The sequence below is a fragment of the Pyrgilauda ruficollis genome, unplaced genomic scaffold (genome assembly GCF_017590135.1).
Source record: "Pyrgilauda ruficollis isolate IOZ18807 unplaced genomic scaffold, ASM1759013v1 scaffold9, whole genome shotgun sequence".
Classification (NCBI taxonomy): domain Eukaryota; kingdom Metazoa; phylum Chordata; class Aves; order Passeriformes; family Passeridae; genus Pyrgilauda; species Pyrgilauda ruficollis.
The window spans coordinates 3,818,774-3,834,123 of NW_024531043.1; the positions used below are offsets into that span (position 1 = coordinate 3,818,774).

At 48.7% G+C, this 15,350-nt stretch overlaps 1 protein-coding gene across 1 annotated transcript in view; it reads right to left on the reverse strand.

Annotated features, from left to right (window-relative positions):
* The window catches only part of SRRM4 (serine/arginine repetitive matrix 4), a 41,355-nt gene that overhangs the window by 5,153 nt on the left and 20,852 nt on the right, over window positions 1-15,350 (reverse strand). The window contains exons 3-8 of the mRNA XM_041488931.1: window positions 14,783-14,863; window positions 13,678-13,749; window positions 12,048-12,074; window positions 11,542-11,592; window positions 8,808-8,900; window positions 7,669-7,831 (exon numbers count right to left, since the gene is read on the reverse strand). Of these exons, the coding sequence (XP_041344865.1) occupies window positions 7,669-7,831; window positions 8,808-8,900; window positions 11,542-11,592; window positions 12,048-12,074; window positions 13,678-13,749; window positions 14,783-14,863 (487 nt within the window). The remainder of the gene's footprint in view (window positions 1-7,668; window positions 7,832-8,807; window positions 8,901-11,541; window positions 11,593-12,047; window positions 12,075-13,677; window positions 13,750-14,782; window positions 14,864-15,350) is intronic.

A 15,350-nucleotide genomic window follows, 5' to 3' on the forward strand; every position in this document is an offset into this window, starting at 1 on the left:
AAATTTAAAAAAAAAAAAAAGAAATAAAAGAAAAAATAAAAAGAAAAAAGAGGGTGAGGGGAAAAAGAAAAATCCCTTTGGAAATAAAAGGTATACAGATATTTCTTTGTGTGCTTTTTACCCCCTGAAGAAGATATAGCTAATGCGCTCAAGTGACCTCTAATAAATTCCCTGGTGTCTTGCGGATAGCATCCACTTACCCATCAAGAACTCCTCCTTTAGTAGGTAAGGTGTAAGAAAAAAGGAAGAGCGGGCAACATAAGTCCATCATTAGAGTCTCAAATTACATGAAAAAAACATAAACCCTCTCTTCAATCCACACTGCCAACTGTTTGCTGCCTCCTCTATGCAAATGTCATGACTGCTTTTTGTCTGCTCGGCTGTCTCCCTTATTATTCATTTTTGTTTCCTTCTGCTTTAAATTAGTCTGTCCAGCCCATTCCTGGAGGCTGATGGCTTGTGCTGAAAGCTGCAGCTTGCACTGAATCCCCCTGAGTTGTATGGAAATGACAAAGGGAACTCAGGGAGGGAAGAAGCAAAAGAATGGAGGAGGAAAAGCATCCCCTCAGAGACCTGTGGGGAAGGGGACAGCAGCCCTGCTCCTGCCAGCCTCTGCAAGGGGGTCCAGCCACACCTGGGCTGGGCTGCTGAGCACAACAAGGCAAGCAAGGACCCCACACTCACACAGACTGACTTGGGCAGGGCTGTTCTCTGGGACCCTGAGCACCACCAAGGGGATTTACATCATTTCAGTATTTTATAGCTCAGTTTTAACTGCACTGGCATTTACCTGAGCCAGCTCAAGAATGTGGCAGCACTGGGAGCGAGGCTGTGTTAGTGCTAACATCTGCCCTTGCAATGGGGTGAGAATTAGGGCCCAATGCACAAGTCTGCACTCTCATGTGGCCTCCTCCTCTTTCACTTGGAGCCTCCACTCTCCTCAAACCCACCTGTGAGGTTTGGTGCAGGGTTCTTAGAGTGTGGACACACAGCTTTGGCTCCCCCCAACTCAGGACAATCTTCCAAACATGTTCCCAGCAAGCCGTGCTCCCTCAAACACGTGCACATGCCCTCATGCCACACTCTGGGGCACACAATGCCCCCATCTATGCCATGCTCTCCACACCAGGGACCTGGGCCATGCCCTCGCCAATCTGGGGCCTTCTGAGCCAAAAAACCACATTGCAATGTTGGTGCAATCTCAGGCAGCAGAGGAGACCTGGATCAGCTGTCACACAGCAGGCACAGGGCCAGTCCCTTTGGAAAGTTTAGCTCTGGACTGGATGACTTTTTCATCCTCAGAGGGGCTGCAGACTCAGCCTGTGTCATGTTTCATATGGATCTCCTTCATCCTATCAGATGGTGCATCCATATCCACGCTCCTGCCTGTGGCATTCAATCTGTGCCCTCAGGGAGAGCTGCTCCCGACCCAGTTCAAGGTGCTAACTGGGACAGGGACAGCTGACTCGGACACAGGTGCTGAACCAGCAGTGACTGAAACCGGAGCAGAGCTCCCAACACCCACAGCAGCTCTCAGCACAGTCTGCACAAGGATGGCTGCCCACAACACTCTGCTGCTCTGCAAACACCTGGAGCTGGAGGATCTCCAGGTACTTTCTGTGTTGCCAGGGAGAGAAGCATTACTGCTTCTGGATAAGGGATTGGTTCATCCCAGCAAATCCATAATGGAGTTCCCCATCTCCACCCCACACTAACTTCTAATTGATGCTCAGTCCCAGCTCAGAGAAATCAGAAGCCCCAGCAGCAAACACGGGAAATGAAGTGATCCTTCTTCATTAGCCAACTTGCACCTTCAATGCAGAAGCCCTGGACAGAGCAGAAATGTCTCCCAAATGCTCCCAGATAGGAATGAGTGGAGACACACATTGCAAGTCCTCATTTCAGCATCTGGAACTGCTCCTTGCTTCTTCTCAGCTCTAGCAATTCTCTACCAGTCCTTGCTTACTCCAGCAGAAACTGGAATGTCACAGGAGCCTAAGGGAGCCAAATAGCCAGCTCTGCTTTTCACCAGCTCTTTCTGAAACCCTGATGCCACATCCAGAGCCCCAAGAGATCTGACCTCTGTGCTATGGACCACTGCACTCTCCCCAGCCACATTCCAGAAGATACAGGATTGCGCTTTCAAATATGTTACCAAGTATTTTTCTTAAAAGATGGGGTTTTGTTTGCATTTAAGCTGAATCCTAACCCAGAGACAAGCAGCTTTTTATCACCTTTCACTTACAGGCATAAAAACAGCATGTGAGGTACTCCCTGGCTGCAGGGGTAGGATGAGCCTGGAGTGGGCACAGGGCTGCTCCAAGGGACACTGACCCAGGCATCACACACAGAAATACCTTCCTTCTGTTCCTTCCCAGTTTAAACTGAAAGGCTATTACTGCTGCCAAGAAATACAGCAGTTTCTTGGCATTTCTAAACCAGCTTTACAGACTGACTCTGGGACCTGACATCCTTGTTTCTGCTCTGCCTTGGCTGACATCTACCTTCAAAGCAGCAACTGTTGTCAGCACATCACAAAATCTGTCAAATGACCGGGAGGATCAACAAGCTCCTCTGTAGTTCAACATCTGTGGCAACAAGACTCTGGGAAGAGGCAATGTGGATATCAGTGAAATATGAAGCTGACAGTCTGGGTGAGGGCTGGAGGGTCTGCATGGGGCAGGGGAGGTGCCAGGGGGACACAGCAGCTTCTCAGCCCCACCACCCTGGGGCAGCAGGCTGTAACCAGTGGCTTCCTGCAGGCTCTAGGGGAGGTTCTGCCCTGCAGCAAGAGCCAGAACAAGTCCCAGGGTGCTCAGCTTGCCTGCCTGCTCAGACCAATTCCCCATATTGCCCACTGGATGATCTTGGCTTTGCTCGTGGTCCCAATTTACTGTTTCTGAAAGTCTTGCCAGTCACCCAGGATGGAAACAGAGTACCACATCTAAAAACACTGCACGCAGCTCAATTGAATCACACCATTCTGTGTGAGTCTGAAGTCTAATGGCTTTTTACTTTTCTAGGGTGGCTTAAAAGAGCCTGCTCTTTCACAAATCTAATTCTCTCTATGTGAACATTTGGATTTCCCCCCACACACAACCCCTAATAAGTAATCAAATAATCTCAGTGAACTTTGTTTCATCCAGCTTTCAGCAGGGAACATACTCCTGCCCTCAAGGGAACCCAGGATATGTATTTATTGGATTCTTTTTTTTTTTGTTTCAAATCATTATTTAATCAAGATGAGGGGGGAGCAGAAATGAGGCACTCACTCATATTCCAGACTGTAATTCCAAGTGCAATCCCAGACCAAGAGGCAGCGCAGTCTAATAGGTTACAAAAATACAATCACTGCTCGTCTTGCAATTAAACTGAACAGCTCCATTTACTGTGCCACAAACAGCCCTGGGGCGAGAGATGACAATGCTCAAAGTTGTCTCAGCCATGCGGGGACAGCAGCGTGGCACAGCCTCACTCAGAGCTGCAGCATTTCTTCCGTGGGTCTTTTTTCTCTTGTTTTGCAACTCACTTCAAAGCAGAGTTAATTTCTCTTTCAGAGGGGCATAACGTCTGCTTTTCTCTCTTTTTCTAGGCACTGTGCTAATGAAAGGAGTAAAACACTTGTGTCGGTGACCCCGGCGATCCCCGGCCGACATCTGCCAGAGCGGCCGGCACAGGGCCAGCACCTGCTGGGGCTCTGCGCCTGCCCTGGGGCTCCTCCACCTGCAGAGCTCGGGGGAAATGGCCTCACCGCTGCTCAGAACCTACCCCAGCTGAAAAGCCAACTTCTGACGGAGTACAAAAGCCAGGAGTTCTGTAGGAATTCAGTGGTTTTGCACAGTTATGAGTCCCTGACTCAAGGAACACTGAGTGGGAAGATTCCCCCTTTTTTTGGCTGGATGGGGAGTTCAGGGTGAGGTTTTCTGTACCACAAGGGCTAGATGAGTCCCAGAGAAGGAAGGCAAGGACACAGCTGTCCCTGCAAGCTCTGAGCTTGGGTTATTTGGGGCTGGATGGCGACGCTGCTGAGCAGCCTGGCTCACTAATACATTGCTGGGATGAACTCCAGAGAATGCCAAGCAAAGGTTTGTTTCTTTTCAAGGATCTTTTTAGCCTGCTGGGGTGCTGGCATTGTATCCCCACCTCAGCTTGAGCGAGGCTGGCACTGCTTTGGAGCAAGGGTTTGTCTTCTACCACCTCTTTTTGGTACCTGGTGCACAGCCCAGCCCTTCAATGGATACAGGCAATGATCCTTGCCCCCCAGCTGCTGCTCGCAGCACTGAGCTGTGGATTTGTCGCACAATAACCAGGAGTAACCTCAGTCCCCTGGGAGGGGGAAACGGGAAAAGAAAAAAGAGAATAACTTCCATATTTATAGAAGGTTTTGCCTTTCTGCTCTTGAAGGGCCCTGTCTGCTGTCAAAAACATTCTGCCTAGCACTCAAAAGAATAGTTTTCCCTGTGCAAGCCAAAATCCAGGCTAGAACACAGCAGCAGCAAGCTGCCATAAGGTTTCCTCAGCCTTCCAGCACACTCTGTCCCAGTCACTACACAGCATTTCCCCGTTCTACCTTCCTGCAGACACGAGCACAAAGACAAACAGCATCATTTGGACCAGCTGTACCCCACTGAGCTTCACTGGAAACCTGGCTCAAGCCTGTGATAATTTGTGGCATCACAAATGAGTTACAGTGGAAGCAAAGGAGCTGGCAAGGAAAGTGTATGCACGGTGCAGTTATCTTCATCAGCAACAACAAAGGCAATTAGATCCATGCCCTGCAGGTATTTATATTGCACTGCTAAAGGAAAGCACTGTGGCACAGTCATCCATCTGTGTCGGTGTGGAATAAAGTGCCTGCAGCTGGGCAGGGGTATTCTGTACAGAAATAAATGCTGAACATTACCCACAGCTTCTCTGTGCCTGCTGAGGCACAGGCCCACAATCCTGCTCTCCACAGGTGCCTCTTGCTGCTGCACAGGATTAAAGGAGAAGGAGAAGCTTGGAAATTCACTGCCATAAAGAATAGTAGCAGGGAACTTTGAGGTGTTTCTGCATGTGTACGTGCATGTGTGGGTGCATCAGCTTTGGCATAAAGAGGGAAAGAAGCAGCAAGGTAGATGCATAGGCAGGGCATTGTTTTGTGTGCTTTATCCCCCAGCAGTTCCAGGCCGACCTAGTTAGAAATTGTGGTTGTTTCATTACAAAGGAATGAAGACAAATAGGGTGGGGAGGATAGCAAAATTTACCACAAAGCACTTCAAATTTTCAGAAGCAAAACAATGTAGAATATAAAATATCTTGAAAAGCAAAACCTTTGTTTTGGAAGTGCTATAGCATTATCTCATATTTCCCTGTATCTCTGTGTATTTTTCCCTGATCCTCCTTGGAGAGTCCCTTTCCTTTGGAGAGATGACAGTGCATCTCCCCAGGTAAGGATGGTTTGGTTTGGAAGCCCATGCCAGATGGAAGGATAGGGAGTGTAACATACCAATTCTCACAGAGGACTGAAACATGGCATTTTTGAATCCTAATTCTGAATTTTTTCACAAAATCTTTTCTTCTCCAGCTTTTTTTTTTTTTTTTTTTAATATGTGATCAACATATTTTGCAAGAGCACATTTTCATTTCAGGCTGCTCTCAAAGTCTGACAGAACGAAGCTTATTCATAGAGCAACCATTTAACTTACGAAAAGGAAAGGCTTCAAAGGGTTGTGTATAGTCATTAATAAATGAGACTAAAGGTTCCCATTTCATTTTTCCCTTGCCAGTTTTGAGTACATGATATTTAATGACTTTATTCAGCAAAATTTCAGGGGCAGCTCTTAACCAGGGGCTTCAATTTGAACAAGTGCTTAAATGTGCTCTTGAATGGTGTCCCAAGAGAATGTACTTCTTTTGGGGACAGGAGGACAGTAGTGGCTTTCATGAGTCATTATGCCTTTTAGTCATTAAAATATTTGCCTAAATTATTAACCCTTACTAGAAAGAACACAGGAGTATCCTGATGACTTTTACTTTGCATCCACCCCCTGCATCTGGAACTATCAAGCTCTTGTCTTTCCTTCCCTGCAGCTTTTTCATTTGCTTCACTCATTTACCTCGAGTGAAGCAAATGGAAAAGCGAGTGCAGGATGCTTGAGTTTAGCTCATTTTAAAGCTTTTAAAATTTTAAATTAGAGTTTACTCTTTCTCAGGAAACAGAACAGCTGGCAGTTGGCCTCACAGGACTTAGGAAGCCTGGCTTCCGAGAGAGGAAACCTAGCACTAATTAAAAACTAGGCTTAGGCTCAAAAGCATTTATGAAAAATATGCTGCTTGAACTAAACAACACCCTGGTGACATGATGCAGTCTTTGGCTGGCTGTTTTTTGGGGGGGGGAGGAGCTCTGAACTCAGCAACACCCCCAGTTCACGACAATGAGCTTCATACCTTGTTTTTCTTCCTCTGCGTGTGCACACATCAGCGTGTGGTGTGAGGTTCTGCTCTCCATGCTGCCTTATAAGGCTTTACAAGCAGTGACTCACATGGCCCCACACGCTCTATAATGAGAGCAAATATGCATATCTATAATGTTGAGAGACAGCTTGTGCCTGTCTGTACCCACGTACAATCCCTGGGTATTTTGATCGGCACGCTGTCTGTGTGGGTGAGTGGGTAGAGTCTCTCCTCTTGCTGGCACCATCTCTATCCTATCTGATGTAGCTCCTGCGTGTGGCTGAGCTATTTCCAACTGATGACTGGGCCTAAAGGAGAAAACAACTTTGGGGCTTGGAGGACTCTCTAGTCAAAACACCTCTAGCATTACACATCCACATGTGTGACTATCAGATCCTGCACTACCTCCAGTCCTACGTAGCCATTTCTCTCTCCAGAGTATCTGTCTGATACCAACACCACCGTCAGGGCATCACACCTCTGCTTTACTGCTGCCAGGAACAAAGGGGAAGCATGCCACGGAAGAGGAAGACTGGTATCAATCTCTATCTAATATTTCTCTCCATCTCTTGCTCCCTCAGTTCATTTATTACATCATCTCTTTCTGTGTATATGGAAAAACATCCCAAGGCACTGAGCCTGATTTTACCCTCAGATGCACATGCAGTTCCCATTAGCATCAATGAGGGCTGCTCATAACTTCCAAATTTGGCCCCTGGGCTTGTCAGTCCAGAGGAACAGTGATCCTAGAAGGATCCTGATAGTCAGAAAACATCCCATGCCAATAATCACCAGCTCATTAAATGTAAATGTTCCTTCTGTATATGTTTGATACCCTTCTTCAGCCCGAAGAACTAAACTTTTGGATGCAAAGACCAGTGAAATAAGTTCACATCCAGCTGAGCAAAGACTGCATAACAAACTCTTCCCTTTAAAATATTGCTTCTGGAGGCCACTTTTTTTTTTTTTCTTTGTTAAATGCCCTCAATTTATTATTCATAGGCTAAAGACTTTTCAAGTTTTCCCCCTCTCCAGCCCCACCCTTGGTGTGAAAGTGCTGAAGGAAGGAATGACTTTACATACATTGGAAAACAGCACCATGAATTAATAATACAGTTTAACCAAGTTCGTCTAACATCACTATAATTGAGTTATAAAAATTTCATATCAGAGTTCTTGCCCAGATTCCTCTGGCTAGTTCAAGCAAAGAAGGACAGTGTGTGATATACTTACTACTTCCTTAGAAGACAGGAAGCTGTAGAGTGGGAGGGCTGGGCTGGCTTTTTGACTGGCCTGAACCTCTGCAGAGGAGCTTCTCTTTGCCGTGATCTTTGAATGGTGCCAGGAGCGCCTTTGCCGTGTTTTACGCCCTTCCTCCCGAGACCTGGCTCTGTGCCTCCAGGAGACAGGAACAGCCAAAATGTTATTCCTTAGGATTGTAGTAGTGCCCTTTCCCAGCTCCACACCAACCCTTGGCAGGTCTGTGCTAAGACTCTGCGTATGGGAGAATGTCCTTCCACATGACTGCTCTGTGGAGTCATGAGGGAGAGAAAAGGGATGTTTTGCTTTTCTACTTTAAAGAAAAATAATAATTTTGCACCCAGGCTTTGGACCTTAACCTCAAATTTCAGCTCCAATGCATGATTTTATGGTGGCTCGAGGCAAGCCATGACCTTCCTGTACCATAGCATGTTCCTATGGTGACACACCTCCAAGAGAAAACACTCTGCTCTTGCATGAGCACCCCTCCAATTACTGATTGCAATCCTCCCCCCACTGATCCGCAGCTTTTCATAAGAAAATTCCCAGTACTTAGGAGGAGTGAAGTAGGAGAGTGGGGGTGGGCTGCTCAAGTGCTTTCAGAGAACATGAAAAATGAAATTATTATGTGTATAAATCACTTGCTATTGCAGCAATGCTGGGTCTAGCACCAGCATCCACTTAGCCGGCCCCAGGACGCATCTGTCATCCAGAGGAGAGATTTTAATCAGGTCAAAGACAATGACTATAGATTGCCACAGGCAAATATATTTCCATTGCTAAGACCATGTTTAAGGGTTTCCTGGGACATCAGCAGTACAGAACCCTTGGGCTGGGGAAGGGACACTAGACTGGAATCATCTGTAACAGGCTGAGCATCAGCCATGGGAATTAGAAGTGACTGTCAGATCAAAAAGCTGCAGCCACTGCTTCTTGAGGCAAAACCCTTCCATGGCTAAGACCACAAACAGCTCAGCGCCCAGTGTGTGACACTGCTGCTACCAGAGTGGGAAGTGCACAGAGAGCCTGCAGGTCACACAGGCTGTGGCAGCCACATCCTTGAGCCCAGCAGGCAGTGCTGAGGACACTGAGCTTGGGAGCAGCGCCGTTACCTGCTCCGGCAGCTGGGGGAGTGGGAGTCGGAGCTCTCTGAGCGAGAGTGGCAGCGGCGATGCCGATGGGATTTCCGGGTGCGCCCACGAGAGCTTTAAGAAGCAGAAAGAAAACCCGAATTAGGTTAGCAAGTGGGGGGATGCAAGAGCCAGCAGCTGAAGGCTGAGGTCAATAATGTTCAAATCAGAAGGGAGGTATGCCTTTTAAACCAAAGAGATTGGTGTATGAAACATGGCACAGAACATCAAGGCATGAGAAATTCTCCATCCCTTCACTGCTGCAGTGACATCTTCCTGAGATATCTGCTAGCATTTTACACACAAGCTATTAGGTTGGCTCTGTAGCATGCTGGGGGAAGATTTGTGGACAAGCGTGTGGGAGTGCAGCAGCCAGCACCAATCCTTTCAAGACTTTAAAGAGCCATGTGCTTGCCTTTCATCCTGCAGCTTACCCTGTAACAGCCAGGCAACTGCTCAAGACCTTCCTGTTGCTGAGCCTTGGGGGAAGCACCATCTCTGTGTGGAACCCATCACAAACCTCCAGCCCTCTCCCTAGTGTTGGCCCCTTGTTAAAAAGCAGGTGCAGAAGGACAAGCTACAACTGACAGAGTACACTCAGTAGCAGCCAGCCTTCCCCACCCTCTCCAGGTGGGAGCATTTAGCCATCCTGTGGGCAGCTCTCGTGGTTGCTGCACAAAGTACAGCTCTCCTAAGCACAGCCTGCCTTGTGCATGGTTCCTGCTTGAGAGACAGGACCATTTCCCTGGCTTCTGACAGGTGCCCAGTCACTGGTGTTGCCTTTTCTGACAGGGCCTGAGGACAGTCCTCAGCACACTGTCCCTCTGTAGGGGATGGAGAGCCAGTGCCCTGCTGCAGCTCCTTTGCACCACCAGGCTGTTTCTCATGGATTACCTGGCCCTGTTACCTAAGGGCTATGATTGTCCATGCCAACAGCTGAAGTCCTGGGTGCAGAGAGCAGGGTGACAGGCTAGCTGCCACCTTCTGTGCCCTGCCTCTCCCATCTTTGCTCACCACAGTAGTTAATTTAGGTCTGGAAGCATTTCCATCTGCTCAGGCTGGCATAGCTGTGCCAGCAGGCAAAGCTAACTGTGGGTGAGCTGGTGGGAACAGCCTGACTTCATGGCCATACTACACAGGCTCTGACAGCACAAATACAACCTGCTTGGACAGCATTTAGCAACTTGCTGGTATAAAAACTCAGCAAATAATTGCTTGAGAACAGCATCTCCTTTAAGACAAAAGGGCAACCTCCAGGGCAATTCCTTCAACTCTGCTTGGCTGTTTTCTTTGATGCTTTTCACACCAAATGATTTTGTTTTTCTTAAACTTCGCATTTTGGGATCCTCCTTTCTTATTTCCATACAGCTGAAATCAGCAACACTGAATATCTTTCACTCATATGATGGATTTGTGTGAAAATCCCTGTGTTTGCCCTTCACCCCCTGCACCCTCCAATTTGTCTTCCCTTTCTGCAAAATGGAAAGGTGGTCCTGTGTGATTTAGATAACCAGTTGCTCAATGCAAAGATAAGTCAAAGCAGTGTGATTATACAAAAATACTCATGGGATCCATCTGATCCATGCCTGGGAGCAAAAGGTTTGCAGAAACTGGGAGTGGCTGAGCTCTGATTTGCCAGCAGAAAAATGAAGCTAAAATGCCTTGGCTGGTTTATCCCCAAAGAGCAATTCCAGCAGCTCTGGTTCCCTGAAGTCAGGGCACACCAGCAGGACATGGATCTTAGCTTTAACTGCACTGTTAGGGTACTGCTGTGTTAGGCTGGGGAGATGCCTCCTTTTACAGATAACCTAGGAAGCCTCTCTTTTACCACTGAGTTTTCCAGGTGCAGGGCAGCCCAGTTTGAGGGGAAACTGAGCTGCAACTGTGCCACTTAATGTGCAGAAATCTTAGTGAAAAGGAGACTGGCTTTCTGCATGCAATGGAGATGGCCTGTGCAGGCAGTATCCTGAGGCCCAGCAAAGCTGACCAGGGGGTCAGTGCCCAAGGTTCAGCCACAGGACTGTTACCTTGCTCTGAAAGCAGGTCAGAAGCCACAAGCTACAGTTCCCAGAAGACAGAGAATGAAGGGAAAAACAGAGGCAGCTTACAGTCCTTCCAGTCCTGAGGAGCCCCATTTTATACCATGCCCCTTGACTATGTCCCCACAGGACAAGGACTGTGCTCTGCTAACACTCCAGGGCTGAACCTCAACACCAGATTTTTGCAAACTCCATCCCCTCCTAGCAATCCCTTCTCTTCCCCTTGACCCATTCAGATCCTTGCCTGTGTTGTGCCTCATGGGTAGGTCCTAATGCAACCTCCTAGAGAGCAACCCAGGAGCAGCTGAGGCCCTTCCCAGTAAGGGTGTGCCAGCCTGCCCTTTTGGCAGGTCAGTGTTCAGCCTCTCATGCTGCCCCCACCAGAAAAGCTGGAGCCTTCTCTCTGGATTGGGTGGACAAGACTCTGCACATCCGTGCAAGATACACAAAGTACAGAAAGAGGTGTCACAAAAGAAAGGCAGAGGAAAGATCTCCAGCCTCTACAAACCCTTTCCCATTCCAACAAAACCAGAATTGCTGGTTTTAGCTTCAAAATAATCCTGAGAAATGCTTAGAGCTGTGCCGCAGGTGTTAGCTCCAGGGGCCCCACCACACCAAGCACTTCCTAGCCCCACACTGTGCAGGCAGGGCAGAGAACTCCATGAACCACTACTTACTGTTTTTTGTGTTTTCTTTCTTCCTTTCTCTTACTTTTGGGGCTTGAAGAACTAAATAAGAAATGGCTAATTAATTTGGAGATTTCTGTTCCGATAAAAAGCTGCACAATCACACATCAATGTTACAGCTCAGTTGCCCAAGAGCATGCAGTAAAAATGAAAGGGATTCATGACTGTCACAGCACAGGGGGTCTGAGTGCCTGCTGACAAATCTGCTTCATGGGCTTGGCCAAAACCTTCAAAGGGATCAGCCAACTTGGTGACTTTGCCTTTTTCCATAGAGAAAAGGAGTACTTATTGATAATGTATACACACATACTGGAATCAGAAGAGATCTTCCAGTCCACACCTAGGGAGTCACCAGACCCACATGGAATGAGGGGACCCAAGGGGATTCCACAAGGTAACACAGAAGAAATGTCTTCTGCCCCAGTCAGTGAACATCAACCTTGAAGAGACCATTAAACTCTTATTTCTAAGGAACCACTCACTTGCTCAACTCTTACCTGTGCCTTCTCTTCTTTGATGACAACCTGCAAGACACAAATATGTACATTGAATAAAGGGTCTCACAAAATTGGAAGTTTGAGTCCAAGGCAATATGTTTAGGCTCAGACTGAGCACTGAGAGAAGACCTCACGCAGCACCTGGGCAGAATGGTCCTGCCTCTCCTTTAGCCAGCTGGTGAGGGAGCCGCTGAGAAATGCTGGTGTGCAGAAAGGACCAGCACACTCTACAAGTAACTGAGAACATGGTCCTCAGGATAAGTCTTTGGAGAGATCACATATATCCCCCATCTCTGGTGGGTCCTTTTTCTCTACTACTGCCTCCAGTTTTGCACTGCATGTAAAGGTGGGTCCATTCCCTGGTTTTCTGTATGAAAGACCAAATAGCAGTCAAGGGAAAAATCCTCTCCGGGTGGCTCCAGAGCAGTCTCACAGCCAAACCAGCATCATGGCCCTGTCTTGCCTCCTGGAGCACCCCTGGGATGACATAGGAGACACCTCTCTCATACACAACACCCTGGTGGCATGGAGGACACATCCCTGCAGCAAGTCCTGGCCCCAGTGCACTGCACACCCCACTCTCTCTCCTCTCAGCCAGGAGCACAACATCCTGCAGAAGACACGGCCTGAAGTCCTGCCTGGAGGGGCTGTGAGATTGCCTCTGGCAAAGTCCCTTGGGGCCTGTAGCTGAAATGCTACCAGGTGTGTGGAAACAACCTCCACTAGTCACTAAGCCTGAATGGTTCATATCATGCAGTCTTATGGGACCACCTCCAGCTTATCCTTGGCTTGCAGGGGCATATATGGCTACCAAAGGTTCAAAGCCAGAGTTTCTGACCCAGGACTTCCATCACGAGATGGCATCCACAAAAGAGCATAAGAATTCCTCCTTTGGAAGAAAGTCTTTTAGAGAAGTTCCTATATCTTTGTTTCTCCTTCTCCCTTGTTCTTTGGAGATTCAAGCTCAACTTTTCACCCTGTTATTCACTTTTGGTAGCTTCTCTCTTTGGTTCAATATATTATAAATACATGAACCTTCTTAGGGAGATGGAATCCACTGTTCTCGTCAAATATTGGTTTAACAGCTGAGAGAAAACAGTGAAGTATTTGCAATTTTAAAATTTAATCATGCTCTTTGAATTAAAAATGGACTTCAGAAGGGGAAGGTGGAAACAGCCACTGGGGCTGGGAGAGGAGACTGGGATGTGGGCATGGGAAGTTGGTCTGAGCCTTTTTCCTGTTCTGACACTCTCTGCAGGCTGGGGAGGAAGGGGTGGAGACCAGCACAAGCCCTGAGCACTGATCCCACTGGCATTCCAGAGGATGAACAGCAAGGACAGCAGGCTGAGGCTCCGCAGACCTCTCAGTGATTTGGCTTGTCCACCTCTGTGTCCCCACACCCCAACAGTTCATGTTTCTCTGTTTGCACTGGGTGTACACCCTATTCCATGCCCTCCTAGCCCAGAGGGACTCGGGCTATGCCTCCTCTTGGCTGCCCAGTGCTCAGAGCCTCATACCTCTCTGTCCACTGGGACCAACAGCTGCCTGAGGCAGCAGTGCCTTCCAGCCCTTCTCCAAACCCCCAACAGCCATTGCCACCGGGGAATTACATTTTCAAGGAAAAAAATACCTGTTTCTTTTTCGCTTCTTGGAGCTCTTCTTCTTCTTCTTCTTCACAGGTGAAGGACTGTAGGAGGGAGACCTGAGGGGGCAGAGGGGCATTAGGGACCACAAAGCTGCTCACAGCCGTGCCAGCCACCCCAACACTCACCCCACCACCAGTGGCATCTCCAGGGCAGAGAGTGGCTGGGGCTCCTGGCAGGAGCAGGATGAGCTCAGGGATAGACCCAGGGATGAGCCTCAACCCAGCTCTGCTGCCCTGAGGGGAAGGCGAGAAGATGGCGGCACCTCCCTGGGCTGTGGAACTCCCAGGCCCTCACGTCTCCATCTTACACTGATCCTTTTCCTTCACACCCAGCTGAGAACTGCCATCCCCTCCTGCCCCACACACCGCCATGGCCACCCTCACATCCTTCACTAACCCTCTCCCCTCACACCCAGCCAAGGGCTGCCCCGCCTGTCCCTCACACCACCATGGCTCCCTCATGACGTTCTTCCCTCACACCCAGCCGAGAGCTGCCCTGCCTGTCCCTCACACTGCCATGGCTCCCTCATAATCCTCTCCCCTCACACCCAGCCAAGGGCTGCCCTGCCTGTCCCTCACACCGCCATGGCTCCCTCATGACGTTCTTCCCTCACACCCAGCCAAGAGCTGCCCTGTCTGTCCCACACACCGCCATGGCTCCCTCATGCTGCCATGGCTCCCTCACGCCCAGCCAAGGGCTGCCCTGCCTGTCCCTCACACTGCCATGGCTCCCTCATGACGTTCTCCCCTCACACCCAGCCAAGGCTGTCTGTCCCATCACACCGCCATGGCTCCCTCATGACGTTCTTCCCTCACACCCAGCCAAGAGCTGCCCTGTCTGTCCCACACACCGCCATGGCTCCCTCATGCTGCCATGGCTCATCACACCACCATGGCTCCCTCATGACCCTCTGCCCTCACACCCAGCCCTGCCTGTCCCTCACACTGCCATGGCTCCCTCATGACGTTCTTCCCTCACACCCAGCCAAGAGCTGCCCTGTCTGTCCCTCACACCGCCATGGCTCCCTCATGACCCTCTCCCCTCACACCCAGCCCTGCCTGGCCCCTCACGCTGCCATGGCTCCCTCACCTCCTTCTCTTCTTGCGGCCAGATTTCTTTTTCTTCTTCTTCCCCCGAGCTGGCAGTGGCCGCTCCCCATCGCATGAAGGGCTGAGGATGGGGACAAGACCCAATAAACATTAAAAATAATAAAAATAAACCCTGAATGGGCTCACATGGGATTCTCTGGCATTGCCACCTCAGGGACATGGGGCAGCAAGGTCAGTGTTCATGGTGGGCCAAGGGTGCGGGTGTTGCCTCATTACTCTCGAACTAATTATTTAGTCACAGTTTAAACGAACTGTCTAATAGAGATATAACAAGACAGCTCCACCACAGCTATGCTGATTATTTAAAACATGTTTGCTGAGGTTAACGACTCCAAAACAGATTTATAGGTTTTGTTGCTCTTTGTAAATATGCTTTAAATAATTAATTGGCATTTAATTTGCATACAGTAATTATTGCAACCAGATGCATCTAACTATAATAAAGACTTGACATGTGTTAAGTAGCAATTGATTAGAAATATATATATATTTATTGAGACACTGGTAATTGAAGGAGATATGCATCTCTTATACAGTTGTTAAACCTT